This window comes from Microtus oregoni, unplaced genomic scaffold (genome assembly GCF_018167655.1).
Source record: "Microtus oregoni isolate MIOR12 unplaced genomic scaffold, Mior012 000004F_ref0000308, whole genome shotgun sequence".
Lineage (NCBI taxonomy): Eukaryota > Metazoa > Chordata > Mammalia > Rodentia > Cricetidae > Microtus > Microtus oregoni.
This window is the reverse complement of record NW_024543063.1, coordinates 8,900,412-8,921,801: the sequence shown is the minus strand read 5'-3', so window position 1 is coordinate 8,921,801 and position 21,390 is coordinate 8,900,412. Positions and strand designations below refer to the sequence as shown.

The 21,390-nt window shown below is 44.8% G+C and overlaps 1 protein-coding gene across 3 annotated transcripts in view; it reads left to right on the top strand.

The window, feature by feature from the left end:
• The first annotated feature begins 10,925 nt into the window (after positions 1 to 10,925).
• Positions 10,926 to 21,390, top strand: part of Atg16l1 (autophagy related 16 like 1) — a 35,558-nt gene continuing 25,093 nt past the window's right edge. For all 3 annotated transcript variants that reach the window (XM_041650257.1, XM_041650256.1, XM_041650255.1), the window contains exons 1-4: positions 10,926 to 11,176; positions 15,467 to 15,560; positions 20,531 to 20,636; positions 21,276 to 21,349. In XM_041650257.1, coding sequence (XP_041506191.1) covers positions 11,062 to 11,176; positions 15,467 to 15,560; positions 20,531 to 20,636; positions 21,276 to 21,349 — 389 coding nt within the window. In that variant the 5' untranslated portion in view covers positions 10,926 to 11,061. The remainder of the gene's footprint in view (positions 11,177 to 15,466; positions 15,561 to 20,530; positions 20,637 to 21,275; positions 21,350 to 21,390) is intronic.

The window sequence follows — 21,390 nt, the reverse complement described above, 5'->3', positions numbered from 1 at the left end:
TCCTTCCTTTCTTTTTATTTTTTCTAGACAAGGTTTCTCTATGTAACAGCCCTGGCTGTCCTGGAACTCACTTTCTAGATCAGGCTGGCCTTGAATTCACAGAGATCTGCCTGCCTCTGCCTCCCGAGTGCTGGGATTAAAGGTGCGCGCCACCACCAGCAGTTTGGCTGTTCCTCTAGAGGAGCTGGGTTCAATTCCCAGCACCCACATAGCAGCTCACAAGTGTCTGTGATGCCACCTCCAGGGGATCCTCCATTCTACACAGACATATATGCAGATGCAGGCAAACCATCATTGCACATAAAATAGAAATAAATCATATTTTAAGGGTTTTTTTTTTTTTTTTTAGTGGTAAGGACATGAGTCACACGGCCAGGTGGAGTAGCCTTCGTTGGCCTCAGCCCTGAGGGAAACTGTGTCCCTGGATGTCTCTTTGTACTTGGGTGTTGCTGCCAGATGTCTTCCATGTGATAGGCACCTGAAACCATTTAAGGAAGGCAAACTTTATTTTCAGGTTGGGATTTCAGGCCTCGATGGCACCGAGGTGGCAGCAGCGCTGTGTTGCTCCCATCAAAGGTATAGGAAGCCAGTGTGTACCTGTGCTGTCTGGCTTCCTCCTCCTGAGAACCCTGCTTATTCCACCCAGGCCCCGGCTTATTGGTTGGTGTCACCCATGTTCAAGGCATGTCTTTATCCATTAGTCAGTTCTCTCTGGAAACCCCTCATGGACACATTCTGGGTAGTTTTTTGCTAATCTAGGCGCCTCTAAATCCAGGCAAACTGACAGTCAAGATGGGGGGAGGGGGCACAGAGGGTTTGCTGCTAGGGTATGTGTGCATGTGGTGTGTGTAGGCCCACATAGATACATGGTTCTGCAAAGGCTAGAGGTCAACCTTGGCTGTCTCGTTTTATCACTGTCCACGGGTGGTAAAATGAGACAGGGACACTCAGTGACCCTAGAGCTCACCACATGGCAATTCTGGGTAGGCAACGAGCTTCAGGGTCCACTTGTCTGCCTTGTTCTTACGTTTTAGACACACATAGCCTACCCGGTTTTTTTTTTGCACAGACTCTGGGGTTGCGAGCTCTGATAGATCCTCAAGCTTCGGTGTCAGCACTCAACTGAGTGAGCTCCCCTCTCAGGAGTGAGCTACTGTCAGGAGTACCTGCCTCGTTAGGGGTTCTAATTTGCAAGGCAGATCAACAAATTGCTGCTTCAGCTTTGAATCTTATTCAAGACAAAACCACAGAGAAACCCTGTCTCGAAAAACCAAAAAAAAAAAAAATAATAATAAAATAAAAGACAAAATGTCAGCTTGACCGCTAAGCAAAGAATTGGATCTCAAGGCCTATGATAGCTCAGTATCCCTTTGTTAAATCTTTTGCTGCTGTACTTTCTGGCTCTGCCACATGAGAGTGCAGTGTTGGAGAGGCACCCTGCAGAGCTATAAATATCTCCTGACTCATTTGAACAGCCCGTTTTGAAATGGTGTCCCTTCATTCTCTGTTGAGGAAGAAAAGAAAAAAAAATAGCTTCAACATATGGCAACAACAGTATTTTCTAATATTCTAAGTTATTCTCGTCTTTCTAATTATAACTTTTAGTTTACAATTAAAAAAATTTAGTATCTCACCAGCAAATACTATCGTTTAAAACAGAATTAAACTTACTCAAAATTCATGTGATTGCAGCTCCAGAAACTCCCAAGTTTTGGACAGGGCTGACTGCTCGCACCGAGTACTAGAGAGAAGAAGAGCAGGTCCAGTCTTGGAAAGGACTTAGTGACTGCCCTGGTGTCTGCCTAGCCCTGGGCTTGCTTGCTGACACAGTGGTAGGTGACAGATGAGAACACTCCATGTAATCCAGACCGTGCGTGGAGCCAGGAAGGAGAAGGCTGTTTCTAAAGGAGACGGAGAACTGGGCAGCCCCAGCAGAAGATGTGCTCTGCAAGATCCTTCTGAGGACTCCCCACCCCTCCAAATATGCCCTCAAGGAAGACGGGCTCATCTTCTCATTACACGGTTGTTAGACACAGGTACCTGCTGGTCCATCAAAGTCCTTTCCTGTGGATTAAGACTGGAGCTCAAAGATCAAGGTCTGTTAGGGAAGCCATTGATCCACCATGAGGATGGCTGGACTGGGTAACAAAAATAGTAGGACAGCGGGCAAAGGGGAAGGGAAGCAGCAAGCGGCAGACAAAAAAAAAAAAAAAAAAAAAAAAAGATGCCAAGGGCCAAATATCCTGATGATCCTGAATCCAGAATCATTCCAGGGATTCCTGAGGGCTGGTCACATTCCTGCTTCATCTTGAATCTGGATGACTGTCTCTCATTCACAGTAAGGTAGTCATATTGTGCATCTGTCTAACATTGGCAATGAGAAACATGCCAGCACCTTAGACTAACTCAACCCTAAACAAACAACACAGAACTTAGCTTAAAGTTAAACCAGTGAGGTTTTGCCTCAGTTTTCCTGGCTGTATCTGAGCTTTGTCACTTACCAAGCACCTCTGTATGTTTGTCTCGTCTCCCCATCTATAAAAATAATATATTAGGTGGGTGGTCCTTGGACTTCCCACAGGTCAGGGAACCCTGATTGCTCTTCGGGCTGATGAGGGAGGGGGACTATTAGGGGAGGGGGAGGGAAATGGGAGGCGGTGGCTGGGAGGAGGCAGAAATCTTTAATAAATAAATAAAAATAGAAAAAAATAATATGTTAGTAGTTACAACATAACGTTGTGAGAAAAAAATAAGTTGATTCTTGGGCTGGAGAGATGGCTCAGAGGTTAAGAGCATTGCCTGCTCTTCCAAAGGTCCTGAGTTCAATTCCCAGCAACCACATGGTGGCTCACAACCATCTGTAATGGGGTCTGGTGCCCTCTTCTGGCATGCAAGCATACACACAGACAGGATATTGTATACATAATAATAAATAATTATTAAAAAAATAAGTTGATTCTTTAGAAAATAATGCCTGGTGTGTAAAAATCACCCAATAAAATTAACTGTTATTCACAGAAGGAGAAAGCAAGAGTGATTAAGAGAAATATAATTTTCTTAAAGATTAAAGAAACCGAGATTCCCCTATCTGCTAAGAATCACAGTCCCATTGTGTTAGAAGGATCATGTGAAGGGGGCTTGGAAGATGGCTCACTGGTTAAAAGCACTTGCTGTTTTTGCAAAGAACCTGTGTTCAGTTCCCAGCACCCACATGGTGTCTCACAACTCTCGGTAACTTCTGTCCTAAGGGATCCAATGCTGTCTTCTTACCTCTGAGGGCACCAGGCACATACCTGGAGCACATATATACATGCAAGCAAACCATTCAAACACATCAAATAAATAAATGTAAAAATTAAAACTGCAGCTGCAACATGTGAAATCCTTCAGCCAGTATTTCAGATTCTAGGATGCACACATACAGAGGAGATAACAAGGACCCCTCTGTAATGGATTAATTAAAAATACAGCATCCCCAGTGGCTGCATCTGCAGAACGGCTGTAGGTCCCCCAGTAGTGGCAGCAGACAGGAAGGAGCAGGTCCCGAGAGCAGCCAGTCCCAGTCAGGGACTGCAGCAGCCACAAGGGGCCCCAGGCAGGGAGCCACGTGGTGGGTGAGAGACCTCCATGGAGCAGCCAGTCCCACGAGGAGAGACAGACAAATGGGCATTCCATGAGACCACGCCACAGGTCTCTGAAGGTGGCTGGTCTCAGGCAAGGAGACGTGTGGCAGTGGGAGAGAGACAGACTGATAGGCACACCATGCAGAGTGAGGTTGGATGTTTATTTATGGAAGGGAAGAGGAAAAGGGGAGAAGAGCAGAGAAGCAGAGAGAGAGGGTGGGTGAAAGAGACAGAGAGACACAGAGAGAGAGAGAGAGACAGACAGACAGACAGACAGACAGAAGGGGAAGGAGACGGTAAAAGGATGAGACTCAGGCTGCTAGCAGGAAGGAAGATCTGCCTGCCTCAGGGGACAGGGGAGGGAATGGGAGGTGTAATGGTCTGTCCTATCTCTTTAAGAGACAAGCTAAGCCCACTTCCTCCCCGCTTCTGCTGAGGCAGGCTGATCTTCAGCTTCCAGCCTGAGTTCCTTCCTTTTTCATCTCTCTCTCGAAGAGGCCTCTCCCCACTTCTCCCCTTCCCCTCTTCTGTCTTTCCCCTCCCTTTTCTCTCTCTCTCTCTCTCTCTCTCTCTCTCTCTCTCTCTTTCTCTCTGCTTCTCTGCTCTTCTCCCCTTCTCCCTACCCTAACCCACCAAATAGATATCCAACCTCACTCTGCATGGTGTGCCTATCCATCTGTCTCTCCCACCACTTGGGACCAGCCAACTTTGGAGATCTGGGGTGTGGGCTTGTGTGCTGTCCCTGCCTGGGACTGGCTGCTCTGGGGCCCCGCTGCCTACCCCCACTTAGGGACCTGCAGTGTTTCTGCCTCTGCAGTGGTGGGGATCCTACTGATCCTACCAAATTTTTAATTTTTCCATGACAGGCGGGCTTGTCTCTTAAAGGGACAGGACAGATCATTACACCCTCTAAGGGGGCTGCATGTCACCAAGTGCTGGTGGTAATGCCATCTTGGCCAGTTTTTAGACATGCAATCTGCAAGGCATGGTTATGCCTCAGTCATCCCAGAGTCTGAAGGTGGCTACATGAGGAGAGCAAGTCCTAGGTCAGCCTGAGCTACAGACTGAGACTCTGTCTCAACAGCAACAACAAACAAGTATGCAGTCTGCCAAACAGAAATGTGGACATGCGAATCTTCACAATGAAAATATCTTGTGTTGTGCAAGCATCTGTGAAATCAGTAGCACTAAAGACAACAAAAGCATACAGAGGGAGTGAAAAAACCAAGTGATGAATGCCAGTAAGGGAGTCCCGTTATTGACATGGAGGTGGAGTGGGAGGGGTTGTCCTGGTGTGTCTGAAACCCAGTGTAAGCTGGTTTCTTGGCAATCATTACGTTTCCCTAACACAAACTACGGGTAATACTGTAACACAGTTCCCTTCATCTGCTTCCATTTGGGGTGATATATTTTGAGATAGAATTGTAAAGAAACGGAAATAAAGCTGAAGAATTAAAAACACAGAGACTTCCAGACATGGTGGCACATATTTCTAATTCCAGCACTTAGGAGGCAGAGGCAGGCAGATCTCGAGGCCAGCCTGGTTAACATAGTGAGTTCCAAGAAAGCCAGGGCTACATAAAGAAACCCTGTGTTGAAAAACCAAAATAAGTAAACAAACATAAATAAATAAAGGTGCATACCACTACTGCCTGGCAGGACTATGTTTTTTAGAAGAGAGAATTAAAAACAAAAGGGATAAAAGGGAACAGAAGAGAATGGAAGCTAGGAACTTCCTGCCATCACCTGTTACATCCCAGACATAATATAGAATCAGGTCTCCCTCTGGAGAGAGTTCCTGGAGGCCAGCACCCACACCTGGGATGCCTTTGTCTCCCTGGAGCTGCTCATCCCTAAGCCTGACCCACACTGGGACTGAACTGTTTTCATTTGCTTATTGAAAGACAAAGGGAATCAAGGTAACAGAAAGGGCAAGGAAAACAGCACCAGAGGATGCAGAACTTCTCCAGGTTGGAGCCCAGGCGACGGACCCACAGATAAGATAAGGCACCAGGGCCATCACTCTCCTAGCTCAACGGTCACTTCTAATTTCATCCAAAGCAGCTGTGGCTACTTGTGAGCATCCTTCCAGACTAGACCTTTTGGAATTCCCTCGTAGGCTGAGGGGGAGGGGAAAATCCTCAGACCCTCACCAGAGTCTCAGGCATTCAATCCCTAGTGCACTTCCCTACCAGCTATATCCAGTTCTGCCCCAGATGCACATGGACTTGGGATACTTGTATACACAGAATGTATACAGTATGGAAGAGTAATTGGAGGGGATCTTCATCTATGCAGCTATGGGGAAGTCATCCATATGGGGACTTCCCTGAAGTCATTGTTTCGGTAATATAGCGTTTTCGGGTCATCTATACTTCTGTAACTCCTCACCCATGCTCTGTAAACAAACCCAATAAACTCAGTAGTTTATCAAGTTGAGTCTTGGTGGAACCATTACTATGGTCTGTCCTTGGTACCCTGTCTGGGGAGCAGCCACTTGTTTGTGTCTACCTAGGAAAAGTCACCCAGCATAGGCTTAAGGTGAGAATCTTCTGTAAGGTCTCAACAGTAGAAACGACTCCACTGAAAATCCCTTAGGCAGGCGAGCTTTTTCTTAGTGAAAGCAGACTTTCCAGACAGTGCCTTGGTAAGCGATGCTCCTTCCACTCCTCTGAGCAAATTTGTGCTGATCATCATGCTGCTACAAGGGCTGGGAGATATTTCATGTTCTGCTTTACATCCATTCTGGGCGGTCAGAATCTATTTCACACATGCTGCTTTCCAGCAGAGCATGCTGAATCCTGTAGACACTTGTTATTTACCAGAACAGAAAAATTGCTTTAGATCTGTTATCAGCCACTGCAAGATTCTGACAGCTTCATTTCCTGCTGATTTCCGTCACTAATCTCTGGTCCATTTGTTTCCCGTAGAGCCTGTAAATGCACTAAGGCCTCCCCATCACTTCCTGCTGGTTAACTGTGCTGCTCTCCTTACTGGCTAATTTGCAGATGAATTACAGATTACTTAAATTTGTTCTCTAGCCCTATGTGGTGGCGCACGCCTTTAGTCTCAGCACTCCGGAGGCAGAGGCAGTCTGATCTCTGTAAATTCCGACGGCTTGTTCAACATAGCAAGTTCCGGGACAGCAGAGCTCTACAGTGAGACCCTGTCTCTGAAGACGAAAGTAAAATAAAACGTAAGAACATCTGTTTGTTCAGAGGGTTCCAGTGAGCTGCAATGCCAGCCGGACCAGAGACTAGCTAGATGAGTGAGTGGCATCCAAACACCTGTATCTGGACTCAGATCTAACCAGGCTTTTTCAGGCAACTTACTTAATCTCTTTGTGCCTCAGAGTCCTCATCTGTAGATAAGGGTGATAATGCTAACCTGGCTAATGGTAGCCGAGTCGTGCTATTGTGAGAAATAAGTGAATTATAATATGTGAGGTGCTCAGAAAAGGGCATAGCTCACAGCCCTACAGAAGTATTCCTGCGCGTGTTAGCGTCCACGGAGTTGGGCATGTTGCTTAACAGCTGGTTTCATCAATAACTACATGGTCATTCATCAAACTTTTTCTAGCACATATAGTACATATATAATGTCTACAAATTAGAAAATGCACAAAAGGCACTGTGGTGGTCTGAATAGGAATGCCCCCAGCATGGATTCATATACTTGAATGTTTACTCAATAGGGAGTGTCAGTACTTGACAACGATTAGATGTCGCCTTGCTGAAGTAGGTTTGGCCTTATTGGAGGAAGTGTGTCACTGGAGGGTGGGCTTTGGGGTTTTAAATGCTCAAGCCATGTCAAGTGTCTCTGTTCCTGTTGCCTGCAGATCCAGATGTAGAACTCTCAGCCCCTCCAGCACTGCATCTGCCTGTATGCCATCATGCTCCCATGATAATGGGTTCCCCATGATAATGAAACTGTAAGCCAGCCCCATTTAAATGCTTTCCTCTATAAGAGTTGTCATGGTTGGTGTCTTTTCACAGCAACAGAACAACCAAATGCTTGGAAAGGTTGAGATAGGGCCAGGAGTACGAGCCCAGCTTTAGCCACATAGTGAGTCTGAGGCCAGCCTGGGATACATGAGACTGGGGGTGAGGGGAGACGCCACATTGCAAGTGTGATGCTCTAAGATCATATCATTAATAGTTTTGTATTCTTCATTCACTAAACTGTGTTTGTTGGCCACCTACTACTTCAAAACTTTCCTGCCTTTGCTGGACAAGTAATAATACACAAAAAAATACACAGGGCTCTTGTCTCATACAACTTACAGGTGAGTGGGGGAAGTCAGGCCTCCATCAAGTAATGATAAACTCCAAATGTGACAAACGCCATGAAGAGATGTACGCTTGTAAGAGGGAGATATGACCTGGCTATTAAGAACGGTCCTCTGTGAAGTCAGAAGACAGGAGAGTGCCCACAACTCTGCAGAGGGAGGGAGCATGGTACTAAAAGGAAGGATGGCTCAAGGCCATTCACGGTGTGCTAGCCAGAGCTGTGATTAGCAAAGAGGGTGGAGCAAGGCTTTATTGCACTTAGTTTAGTGATTATCTTTTATTCAACAAGCATCTATAGTTGAGGAGTTAGGAATACTTCTTTTAAACAAATAAGATGAGCAGGGGGCTGGAGAGATGGCTCAGAGGTTAAGAGCATTGCCTGCTCTTCCAAAGGTCCTGAGTTCAATTCCCGGCAACCACATGGTGGCTCACAACCATCTGTAATGGGGTCTGGTGCCCTCTTCTGGCCTGCAGGCGTACACACAGACAGAATATTGTATACATAATAAATAAATAAATAAATAAATAAATATTTTTTAAAAAAATAAGATGAGCAGTGACAATGAGTCTACAATAATTTAGCCAATCTCTTAGGGTTGGGAAAACCATCTCTAACTTTACACTTTATTGTTAGCAATGCTATGGCAAACATTTTTGTATATGGTCATGCATCAAAATATTATTTGGCACAACTCCATGTGGCTGCTGGCTGGGCAAATTAGTAAAAATATCAATACTTTTAATTATACCCTGTTGAAAAATTATCATGATTAGTTGTCAAGGTTTGCTGCTATGGTCTTTCACAGTTGACAAAACAGTTGCAGTTGGAGATATCTCTGGTGACTTTCAGGACCTGTTTCTTCATTTCTTTCCTGTAGGAGGAAATGGCTTCCATTTCTAATTCCCGTGGGTCCTTTCAGTGCCTCCAGAGTAACCGCTAATGGAGTGTCCTTACTATAGTTCTAACTGTCCTCCTCCTCCATTTCATGTTTGTTCTGGTCCAAGGATTTCTTACCTGTCTCTGAAGGATCTTATTAGAAGATTCTCGGACATTTCTTCCCCTTTCTGTGACCTCCATTTTGTGTGATTGCATTATTTTTTAAATTACATATTACCTATTGTATGTGCACATGTGTGTGTTGTGTATGTGTGTGCACATGGGTGCCCGTGTGTGTGTGTGTGTGTGTGTGTGTATTAAAAAGAAGACTGGCAGGAGTCAATTATCTCCTTCTATTGTGTGGATCCTGAGAGTTGAACTCAGGTCATCAGACTTGGCAAGTGTTGCTTTTACCTAATAAGCCATTTTATTGGCCCCTGTTGCAACTTTACTAACATGTTAAAGGCAATGTATTCACTAGTCTGTTGAAGGCAAGGACATCTAGACAATTCTATTTCGACCTAAGTTTTCTGTTCCGTTGAGCTTGTCAACCAAAGCCATCTTTTCAAGGATCTGGACATCAGTTTCTCCCATTCAGATTCTACTAGTGTTCGATTGCCTTCGGAGGCTCCTAGGAGTCTAAGGATGGACTCAAACTCTGATTCACATTTATTTTTATTAGCTCGTGTTTTCATCCATCCCCTTCTCTAGTGGTAGTGGTGTTGCTAAGATCAATGGTTCTGGGCACAGGAGCACATGACTGTGTATAGTCTCAGCTACTCCAGAAGCAGATACAACAATTTTGGGTAGAAAGCAACTTGAGGGAAGAATCGGGGAGAAGGGGGTCCTAGAAGATATATTAATCCCCATTCCTAACTTTGTAAAGCTTGAGAAACTATCATAAAACCATGGCCCAAATTTCATAATAAAACTTCAGTTTTCTTTCTTGTTTTGTTTGTTTTCCAAGACAGTGTTTTTCTATGTAGTCCTGATTGTCCTGGAAGTTGCTCTGTAAACCAGGATGGCTTTGAATTTGCAGAGATCTGCCTGTCTGCCTCCCAAATGCTGGGATTAAAGGCATGTGTCACTACCATCTGCTAAATCTCAATTTTCATATCAGAGAACTAAGAGATTATTTCTGGGAGCTTGAACAATCTCAAAAAGTAGCGAGATATGAACCAGCAGTGTCGAGAGAGTACAGCAGCAATTTGGTTGCTGTGTCTCCTGGTGAGTAGAATTCCCCACGTTCTTAAACATCCTTAAGCCTGCAGATATCTCTCCTAGCTAATCAAAAACTAAGGCTCGTATGTATGTATGTATTCACAAAGGGTCTGCATTCCTCCAGATGATACCTTGTGGGCTTTCCTGGGAAAATCAGAATACCCTAAAAGTATGAACTAGTCCACCATAACTTGGGAGGGGAAAAGGGACGCCTTACTCCATGAATTATGCTACCTACCACCTTTTCATAAAAATGTCGATAAAATCGCCAACAGAGATATCCCACTCCTCTCTCTTTCTAGTGTGTTTGCTTCGCTAAACTTCTGCTTAAATTATTTCCTTTTATGGAATAGAAATCGAAACACACACAAAGAGTCGGTTGCCTGCCCCACACTACAGCAGATAGACATTGGGTGGGCCTTGGAGGGACATATGTCTTTTTAAAGATAGGCTTGTCATGCAGCTGAGGCAGAAATTACATTGTATAGCTTTTCACAATCCCGTTAAGTACCATTAGCGTTTCTATTTTACAAGTTAGGCAACGAAATGCTTTGGAAGGCTGTCGCTCAACTCACTCAACATTTCGCTACTAGAAGGGGTGTGGCCCCACTTCGGAGCTGAAATGAGAAAAACGGAGGTGGGCTAAGAGAGAAAACAAAAAATACAAAAGCAGCAATAGACACCGGAGGACAAAACAGCCCCTTTCCTGTTTCCTTTCGCGCAGCCAGGGCGCCCCACAGCGGCAGCTTCCCATCATCGACACTTCCGGCTTCGAGTTTGCGTCATTTGAGAGCGTCCCGCGACGTCTCTGGAAGCGAGCTTGTGTGCGGTCTACGACGTCCGGCAGCGAGGCGGGTCTTCCGGCCCCCTGCTAAGTCATTTCCTTCAGGGACCGGAAGATCATCCCGGCTAGCCTCAGGGGTGCCCTGTGAGTGGAGGTGAGGTTCCGGCGGCCGGCCCCCGTGCGCCCGCTGCTCGCTGCACGCCGCAGCCTGCAGTCCCCAGTGTCGGCGCGGATCGGCGGCCTCGAGGCGCCGGGGCAGCGTTCGGCATGTCGTCGGGCCTCCGCGCCGCAGACTTTCCCCGCTGGAAGCGCCACATCGCGGAGGAACTGAGGCGCCGGGACCGGCTGCAGAGGCAGGCGTTCGAGGAGATCATCCTGCAGTGTGAGCCGCGCACGCGGGCCCGGGGCGGGGAGGAGAGCGGCGCGGCAGCGGGAACCCCAGGCCGAGCCCCGGCTCCGCCCGCGCGCTTGGCGGCCTCGGCGGGGACCTTGGGCCCCGCGCGCCCCGAGCCCTTTCAGTGTTTTCCTTCCTTCTTTGACTTAAACCTTAGGTGGGGTGGCGGAGGGTTCCTCTTCCACGTTCTTTCCGCAGGCTTCGTTTGTGGTTGTGAATCTCGACAATCCACTCGGTGCTAATGCACATAAGTATTCAGGCTCCCGAAACATCCTGTCTTGGGGATCAAGTTCGAGACAGACACATTGACTTTAAGCAGTATCTTGAGAGATTAACGTTCTCCTCGGAGTGCTGTGGGGCCAGTGACCTTTCATTTCCCTGGCTTCTCCACATTTTTGTACACATTTTGAATCTTATGGTTTGTCCGTTGGATCATATAGCCTTTGGTATTATTGAAAGCCTTAGGTGAGAAAGAAGTGATTTTCTTTGCCGCTCTTTATGACTTTAAGGATCAAAAGTATTTGTGTGTGTGTGTGTGTGTGTGTGTGTGTGTGTGTGTGTGTATTCCTAAGGCGGGTCTCACCAGCATTTTCGTGCTTCGTGTCTCCCCAGTTTTGCCAGTCTGTTTGACATTTGACCGAAGAAATTATCACTGTTCGGTCCTAAGGTCCTATCTGCTTTCTGAGTTAACCTGGGCAAAGTCTTCCTAAATTTTGCGGATAATGAGATTTGAAATAGTAATACTACCGTTTGCATTCCGATTGAGATAACTCAGTTTCAAAGCTTATCTGCACATTAGAATCATCTGGGGATCTTTAAAAAAATATTTGAAAATCAAAAGCACTTCCAACTAATTAAGCCAGTATAAATGGCGGAGCATAATTATTAATTTTTTTTTTTGAGACAGGATTTCATCATTAACTTTGGAGCCTGTCCTGGAACTAGATCTTGTAGACCAGGCTGGCCTCGAACTCACAGAGATCCGCATAATTATCAATTTTAATGCTTCCTAAATGGTTTCGAGCACTTTGTTAAATAATTGGCATGCATCATTTCATCTTAAGTTTTACGAAGCAGCCAGTTTAACGATGATTAAGTAGCATCTTTGAAGTTGCAGTGTGGATTAATGGTGGGGCTGGGATTCGGTCTTAGTTTTCAGACACTCCCTTTTGCATTTGCTCTTGTTGGACTTCCAGAGAAATGGCTTCTCTCTTTCACTGCACTTAGCTGCTATCAAAGGTGAGAAGAGAGGGGTGCTGTGTCTCTGTCAGGTTAATCCCTTGTACTCTGGGAGAGCAGTGGCTATTTCTGTAGCACAGGAAGCCACTTCTTACTCAAAATGTGATTTCCTTTTCATGATTCAGTTCTTGCTTCTTTAGAAGTGTTTTAAAAAAAAATAGAATAAAATAATATACTTAAGTCAAATTGCATTGTAGGCCTCACTAGCTCCTTACTGACTTTTTCCCCCTTTTCTGGTTTGATGCGCTTTTAAAATGGGGATAAAGATTTGCCCTGCCTGCTTCATAAAAATAGTATAGTGTATATAAGGAGTTTAAAAGCCATCTGTATGATAAAACATAATAGTCAGATGCAAATAATCTCAGACACAAATTGAACCATTTTTTAATTTCAAAACTGAATGAGTTGTTGGTAGGAGAGGGTAGAACCTTCCCAACAATCAGATTTTGGTTGTGAGGCTAGCCTTTAACAACTAAGCCACCTGTGAAGGCAGTGAATATAATAGGAAGCTATGATTTAGGAAGCTAGTCCTATTGTCCCACCCCACCTTGAGTTGTTACATAGTACTGTTTGTCAGTACTGATCCTATTCAAAGTATATCTTTAGTCAAACAAGTTAAGTAGTGGCTGCTTGGAGCCAGGAGAAGGGAAAACAATGTGAGAGACCTGGAGCCGGTTGTACAGACTGCCTTTGCTTGCTTAACCCTTTATAGGCCAGGGCATTGGGCATATCTTTTCCAGTTTGACTATGACCTAGTTCATTCTAGCCTTCTCAAGCCAGATAATTCTGACCGGCACCTGTGTTTCCTGAACTTGAAGAAAAACATAGAAAGAGGCCTTGGTTACCTAGCCTTCCCTGTAGAAGAAAAGAACCTGCCTGCCTTCCTGCCTTCCTTCCTTCCTTCTTTCCTTCCTTTCTTCCTTTAGTTTTTCAAGACAAGGTTTCTCTGTGTAATAGTCTTGGCTGTCTGGAACTCTCTAGAGACCAGGCTGGCCTAGAACTCACAGAGATCCCCCCGCCTCTGCCTCCTGAGTGCTGGGATTAGAGGTGTGCGCCGTCACTGCCCAGATAGGAGAAAAGAACCTTTGTGAAATAACCCTCTTATTTATATTCATTGTGTCCTTTAGAAGACCTACCTACCGTTATCACAGGGTGTCCATCTGTGGTGAAACTAAGTGATACCAGATTTTAAACTCCTCTTTTTGTAACACTAGTCAAGGGACCACTTCCTCCTAAAGTTCCTAATGTAGAAAAAAACTCCTTGACTTCCATTTTCTTTTCTTTCTTTTTTTTTTAGATTTATTTATTTATTAAGTATACAGTGGTCTGCCTGCATGCATGCCTGCAGGCCAGAAGAAGACACCCAGATCTCATTTCAGGTGGTTGTGAACCACCATATGGTTGCTGGGAATTGAACTCAGGACCTTTGGAAGAGCAGGCAGTGCTTCTTAACCACTGAGTCATCATCTCTCCAGCCCTTGACTTCCATTTTCAAGAAGTGGGACCTCCACCACACTGGCTTTTGTTGTATTGATTTGTAACTACCCTCCTTCAAAGGTCTACCAAGTTCCCACAGTCAGTTTCTTATTTTGCCTGATAGGTTGGAACTCAGAAGGAGAGCTTTATGTTTCAAAACTGTGTCTCTTTGTAACCCACACGGGCCCCCAACCCAGATCCTCTTTAAGCCTACAGAGTGCTGAGGTTAGAGGTGTTGCCCTGACTCAGAGCTGTCCTTTGATGTGTTGACCTGTGTCTCCTGTTTATCCCCTACCACAAGAAATTTTTTAATTTCAAATTACTGAGTGAGAAATCTTTTTCTTTCGGCACTACTGTGGCCTCAAGCCTAGAGGCTGGCATGGTAGACTAGTACTCGACCACTGAACTACACCTCAGCGCATATGAACGAGAAAACTTTCTCCAACAGAAATGCAGTTGCTCCGAATTCTCTCCCTAGTCATCTCTTCAGATAGCTAGGAAAAAATTAGATCCTGGGAAAGAGAATCTTAAACTTCATCTCGCCTCTCAGGTGTGTATTTTGCATGGCTCCACATTAAGACTGGCCTTACTTCCTTTCTGTTAATTTGCTTTCGTTATAAGACTGTAGACTGACCTTTTGTGTAGGGATCACCCCTGTTTTTGCCCCTTCAGAACCTCCTCGATCAGACCTTATTGAACTGTGCCTTTTGTCCCTGACTACATCTTTGAACCTATCTGTTCTTTTGAGTTTACTTTTTACCATCTCACGGACAGAAGGAACTTCTTTTATTGCCACAGTCCTTCCAACAGTATTCTAAAATAAACCTCCATCCAATTGCCTGAGCAAGAAGCTTCACAGTGGACTTTGACGTCTTTTAATTCAGATTTTTTCATGTAGCTGCCTACTTTTACAGTCTTTTATTTCATCTTTGCCAGTAAGAAGTCTAAATATTTCACCTCACCCCTTTAATCCTAGCACTCGGGAGGCAGAGGCAGTCAGATCTCAGAGTTTGAAAACAGTCTGGGCTACAAAGCAAGTTCCAGGACAGCCAAGGCTACACCGGAAAACCCTATCTTGAAAAAAGCCAACAAGTAAATAAATAAGTAAAGTCTAAATATTTCTTCCTTCTTTTTCCTGTATTGGGTTCTAACCTTTCTTTCTAGCCCATTAGACTTTCTGCATTTCCCAGTACCCTGGTCTGAAAAATATACAATAAGGTTCCATAGTACCTAGTGTTTCATTTTACTGTTATGATGGTACTTTGTTCCTACTCCTGAGGCGGAAAACAGTAACCTTGGAAATAAGAAGCAGTTTTAGTTGTCTCCCCAGGGTCGCTCTTACAGCTGTGTGTCCATGGGCGCCTGTAGTTGGGCTTTACAAGCTTAGGCCGAGAAACCCAAGGAATTCCTAGATTGCGACAGCACGTGGCCAAGCCAGCGCAAACAATAGTTTGCCACATAATCATGATGCCATTTGCCCAGGACTCTGGTACTTCTTTGGTTCCAAGCTTTGTAAGTTTTATACATGGTGCAATAATAGCTTTTTTCTTTTTATGTATATAGATACCAAGTTGCTGGAAAAGTCAGATCTTCATTCAGTATTGGCCCAGAAACTACAAGCTGAAAAGCATGACATACCAAATAGGCACGAGATAAGGTATTCTGAAACAAACTTATATTGTATATTTTATTTGAAATTTGTCTTACTGTTCTCTCTCATGTGTATTTATTTATTATTTTTGAGGCAAGGTCCCACACTACTAGCCCAGGCTGGTCTTGAGCATGTGGCCATCCTTCTTCTGCTTCCCAGGTGCTGGTCAGCATTTTCTAAAGCAAACACCTGTTTTCTAGCCTAGTTTTTCTCAATTCCTTCATATAAAAACTCCTAAAATCATGTAACTACAGTGGTTGTTCAGAAGATAGACACACACACAGACCCACACACCCACCCACCCCAGGAAGCCTTGTCAGTACATATCATCAGGTTGAGTGCTCACAGGGCACTTGTTTCCATCTCTCTTCTAACCCACTGGGTTCTTCTTTTTGAATAATCAGAAACAAGGACTAGGTCTGGTATTGCACACCTGTAATTCCAGCACTTTGAAGGCAGAGGAAGGTGGATTTCTGAGTTCAAAACCAGATTGATATACATAGTAGGTCCCAGGCTAATCAAGACATCATAGTGTGACCCAGCCTTTTTTAAAAAAAAAAGTTGAATAATCAGAAACAGCTGGGTTCCTGAGTAGTCTTTCACAGCCTTGTTAAAACAGGATTAATTGGCAAACACAGATTGCATTTTATTATAGTACTGATTTGTTTGATCCTTTTCAGCCTGGTGTTTTCGGCTTTAGCTTGTGAAATCAAATTAACAGGTTGCTACAGGCTTTTATTTTTCTTTCAAGAACTAGATTGGAAAAATAGCAGTATTTGTTGATGGGAATGGTAAGGCCTGTTAAATAGCCATGTATGTTCATGTGGGATGTTTGGTTGTTTACTGGGCTTTAATGAAAAGCCATACTCCAGAACAAATGGGGTTCAGAGACTTCCTGTCCTCTCCATACTGCTTACAACGTTTGCATAGTTTGCAAACATAGTTTGGAAACAGTACCCATTATTAGTAATCAAACATTTATACTCTTTATGTGTTGGCACCTAGCAATTATTAAAAACAAGGTAGCTAACTTAAAAAACAAAACCAGAAATGATAGGTGTGGCCTTCCATTTACTTCTGCCTGTAAATGCATCTTCCACATGGCCTTCTGTCCATCTGGGAGGTGACAGGGTGGGGAAAATTCCAGAGAGTAGATGACTCCCCTGCATGGGTCCTACCTGTGTGACCTGAAGAGGCTTCTCTAGTGTTTAAAATATTAGGTACAGTGATCTGGTTAATTATAGGAAATAACGCTTTTACCTTGTTCGCCTAAATTCATTCAGTTAAAAGATGTATTTCTGGATGAGCACCTTGGCTTTTTGAGACAGGGTTTCTCTGTTAGCCCCGGCTCTCCTGGAACTCACTCTGAAGACCAGGCTGATCTCAAACTCGGAGATCCACCTGCCTCTGCCTTCTGAATGTTATGATTAAAAGTGTGTGACAGCGAGAGGGCCTGTCTGGTAAGCTCTTGGTGACTGTCCTAATTAAGTTTCTATTTCTGTCACAAAGACTATGACCAAAAGCAACTTGGGGAGGAACAGGTTTATTTGGCTTATATACTGAGGGAAACTGGCATAGGTACTTAGGCAGGGCAGGAACCTTGAGGGAGCAACTGCAGCAGAGGCCATGGAGGAACCCTCTTCCCCATGGCTCACTCCGCCTGTTTTTTCATACACCCCAGGACTGCCTGCCCAGGGCTGGCACCACTCCTGGTGGGCTGGGCCCTCCCACATAAATCATTAATCGACACGATGCCCCATAGGCTTGCCTGCAGGCCAGGCTAATGGGCTTTTTCAGTTAAGGTTTCCTCTTTTCTGATGGCCCTAGCTTGGGTCAAGTTGATGAAAACAATCAGTACAGTGACTATTCCTATATCATCAACAGATTGATTTGTTTGAGAGGGTATTGTAAATATAGACAGTTCTTTGTCTGAATTTTATTAGAGTATTGTTTTATTGGAAGTCTGTCTTTCCCACAAACATCCATAATGAGCCAGTCCTCCTGACTGACTTGTTTCCATTAACTTGTCCTTTCCAAAAGTTGTCTGGGGCTCCTTTTCCCCTTGATTACCCTTTCCCTCCCATATCCATTCCGTTACATTTTTTGCTACCACCTTTCATTCGTGAACTACGACTAGAGTCTCAGTTTAGATTTGTGGCAGTAGTGTGTCCAGGCATTAGTGATGCAGAGATGAGAGTTAAGAGTCCACTTTGTGGGGACAGAAGCTAAGCCAGAGACCTGCACGACAGGATGTCTGCTTAGAAATGTGTTGAGTGTTCACAGAAGGTGTCAGTCCCTTTGTTTTGTTGTGAGTAGGAGGACATCGCTGGTCCCAGAGCAGGGGGGCGGCCTATCTCTTTTTGCCTTGTTCCTAGCAGTTCTGATGGGTGCTGTGTCTGTGTGTCAGTCCCCGTCAGCCTGCTGTCCTCATCTGCAGTTAGGAAGTCCTCCCTGTTACTCTTTTCAACGCCCCCAACCTTGTGTGAGGAATGACTTGATTTTCTTACTGCTTTCATTTCATGAGCCTGCCTTTTGAGTGTTAGTTTGTAGGTTAGAAGGAATGGATTTGATGCTTTGCATTTAGAGAAAGATTTGGTGATACACTTTCTAATCACTCAAAGTCAGTAAGAATGGTTTTATATAGGGGCTTGAGAGATAGTTCAGAGCACTGGCTACTTTTCTAGAGGACTGGGGTTCAATTCCCAGCACCCACGTGATGGCTCACAACCATTTATAATAGGACCTGATGCCTCTTCTGGTATGTAGGTGTACATACAGAGCACTCAGACATAAATTAAAGACATAAAATTTAAAAAGAATGGTTTTATATAGGGTGTTCTACTTTTCTTTTTCTTTTTTGGTATTTTTCGAGACAGGGTTTCTCTGTGGTTTTGGAGCCTGTCCTGGATCTAGCTCTTGTAGACCAGGCTGGTCTCCAACTCACAGAGATCCGCCTGCCTCTGCCTCCCGAGTGCTGGGATTAAAGGCATGCGCCACCACCGCCCGGCTGGTGTTCTACTTTTCTAACTACTGCTGTCTACTTCTTGGAAGCATGAATGATAATACATAGGAATATAATAAAAATTCAATTGTAAGTAGAGGTTTGAATTATGAGGTGTTACTAAACTGTTCTGAGACATGGCCTCTCTATTTAGCCCTGGCTGTCCTCAAACTCAGTGTGTAGACCAGGCTGGTCTTGAATTTGCAGAGGTCTTCTTGTATCTGCTGGGATTAAAGTCTCACACCACCACGCCCAGCTTATGCTACTCTTTGTCATCCTCCCTTCCCCTTTTCCATTGTAGCCGGAGGTCTTAAGGAGCAGGCTGTTGTTTCTTCTTGAAGTGTGGATGTTCAATTCAGTCACTGTCCAGCCTTCCTTTTTTCCTATCACTTTTTCCAGATCAGAGTCACCCACTAACAGCGTATCTGTAGCTCCTGCCAGGACCGTTCCCTTGAACCATAAATCTTCAGTTGTTGTTAGCCAAAATTTTAGTCCATTGTGGATGCTGGCCAAAAAATAAAGAGCCAGATCCTAGGACACTGGTCCTTCCGCTACTGGGAGCAAGGCTAGGTAGCCCTTGATAAAAGTGTATAGTCACCACACCAGATCAGAACTATTGGCAGTTTTGTTTGCCCTTGAGCTTTGGAGAAGAGATCTTTGGGATTGGTAGGAATTCCTTGAGGAGAAATGGTTACTTCTGGATCTGTTTAGGTTTGAGTCCAGATATTTCTCTGAACAGGGGTAGTGGCCCTGGAGGTCTGTGGTGACAGGACTTAGGTCTGGGTTTCCACACAGTTTATTTTGCACACAGCTGTTAACTGATTAACTTCCTTTTCTTTCTGCCTGTGTAATTTAGAGCCTCTCAGTGGTTTCATCACAGTGTTTCTGAGATAATCAAACAAATTATTGTTGTGGTTGCCTGTACTCGTGCAGTGTTGTACACATCTGTGTGCTGACCTTACCTGTGAGCTGTCAGTGTGGATGTCCAAAGCAGAATCCTTCTGTCCTAGCTAGACCTGTTCCTCCCCAGTCTTGCCGTTCAATTCATTAATGATAACCTGGCTTGCTGGTTGCTCAGGCTCAAAGCTCTGAGTCATCTTTGATTCCTGTCAGTCTATCATTCCCCACATCCAAGTACTGTAGGCACTCCTCCGAATGGTTTAGACTCTGAATGTCTCCACTGGCACCAGTGTGGTGTGAGCTTTCTTGTCTAGAGGGCTTTTCCAGTGTCTTTTAATTGGTCTCATTGTTTCTGCTCCTGTCCTAGCACCACCTCCCCGCCTAGACTAATAAAACCCTTCATCAGTGAGTGATTGCCACTCCACGGTCCTCAGGGGAGTGGAAGGCTCAGCATCATCTTACTTTCTGAGCCTTGGCTCTTCTTCCTCTCCACTGACACTGGTCTCCGGGTATATAGTGTGTTCCCCCTTCTACTCAGAGTAGTGAGTGAGCACATGTCTTGCCCTTCATTTCTTTCTGGTCACCTCAGAGGAGCCCTGCTTCCTCATGCCAGATAGAATAGGGCTTTCCTTCCCTTGTTTGTGCTTTCTTTGTAGCATGTAACTTCACACATTTACTTGTTTTTGCCCATCAGCTTTTTATTGATTGTCAGCCACCTGAGGACAGAGCTCTGTGCCCCCTCTGCATTTTTCATCAGAGCCAGCGGTACCTGGCACAGGGCTGGAATGTAGTAACAAGTGGGTGTGTTGACTGTCCACCTACATCTAATTCCGAAGCTCAGCCTTTGCTTCTGATCAACAGGTAGCTGTGGTTGGTTTACCACTTCCAGTCTCCTGCTTTCTATTCATAATGGCTCAAGATTTGCCACTGTTTTAGATGCCAAAATGGTTTGGTAGATTGGTAGATTTAAATTCTCGATAGTGCTCTGTTGCCTAGTGTGGAAGGTCTGGAGTCTGATACTTTTTCACTCTCCTTTTTTGCATGTTGCCTTCGTGTGGCTGGTGGTGATTTTCAGTCCTGGACACGATGGTGCGTGGAGTGACAGTCAGCTACAAGAAATGGCCCAGTTGAGGATCAAACACCAGGAAGAACTGACAGAACTGCATAAGAAACGTGGGGAGGTAAAGAAAGCCTTCTGCTCTTTGCAGGACCCTCCTGACAGGCAGGAAGGCAGTCCTGAAGCATTTCAGTAATTTGGTCTAATTTGATATTACAAACTCTCCGTGAGGCAAGGTGAGGGGGGCATGGGACAGGACACAACAAAGGAAACCATCAGTCAGCACGAGGTCTTTTAGCAAGAAGTGAGCCAAAGCCAGACCACTGCTCTAACAGCAGCATATGAGAAATAGTAGGGAAGTCTTCAAGAGCAAAAGGTTTATTCTGTGATCCCGTAAAGGCCTTCCTGATGCATCAGCTTTTGAGTGTGAACCCTCAAATATCAGTCACCGAAGTTGAGTGCATTACCCTAGTTTCTGATCTTACTTGAGATAAGTCGAGATGAGAAAATACCTTTTCTGTGTTCAGCTGAGTCAGTCACAAGGTGGAGGCTATCCTCTGCACAAACGTCCCAGCCTAGATTGTCAGTAAGAGGCAGCAGACAGCCCCAAAGGCTACCTGCTCTGCAACCATCTCCCTTTTCCTTTTTAACCACCCAACAGCACTTCTTCTTTCTTAAAAATAAAGGAAATGGTAACCCACTTTGTAGCTTGTGGTTGAGATTCAACTGTCTTTTATTTATGAGAGTATTCTTTCTCTCCCAGTTAGCTCAGTTGGTGATTGACCTGAATAACCAAATGCAGCAGAAGGACAGGGAGATGCAGTTGAATGAAGCAAAGTAAGTAGAGACTGTCTCTTGGGGGGTCTGACTGTTGGGTT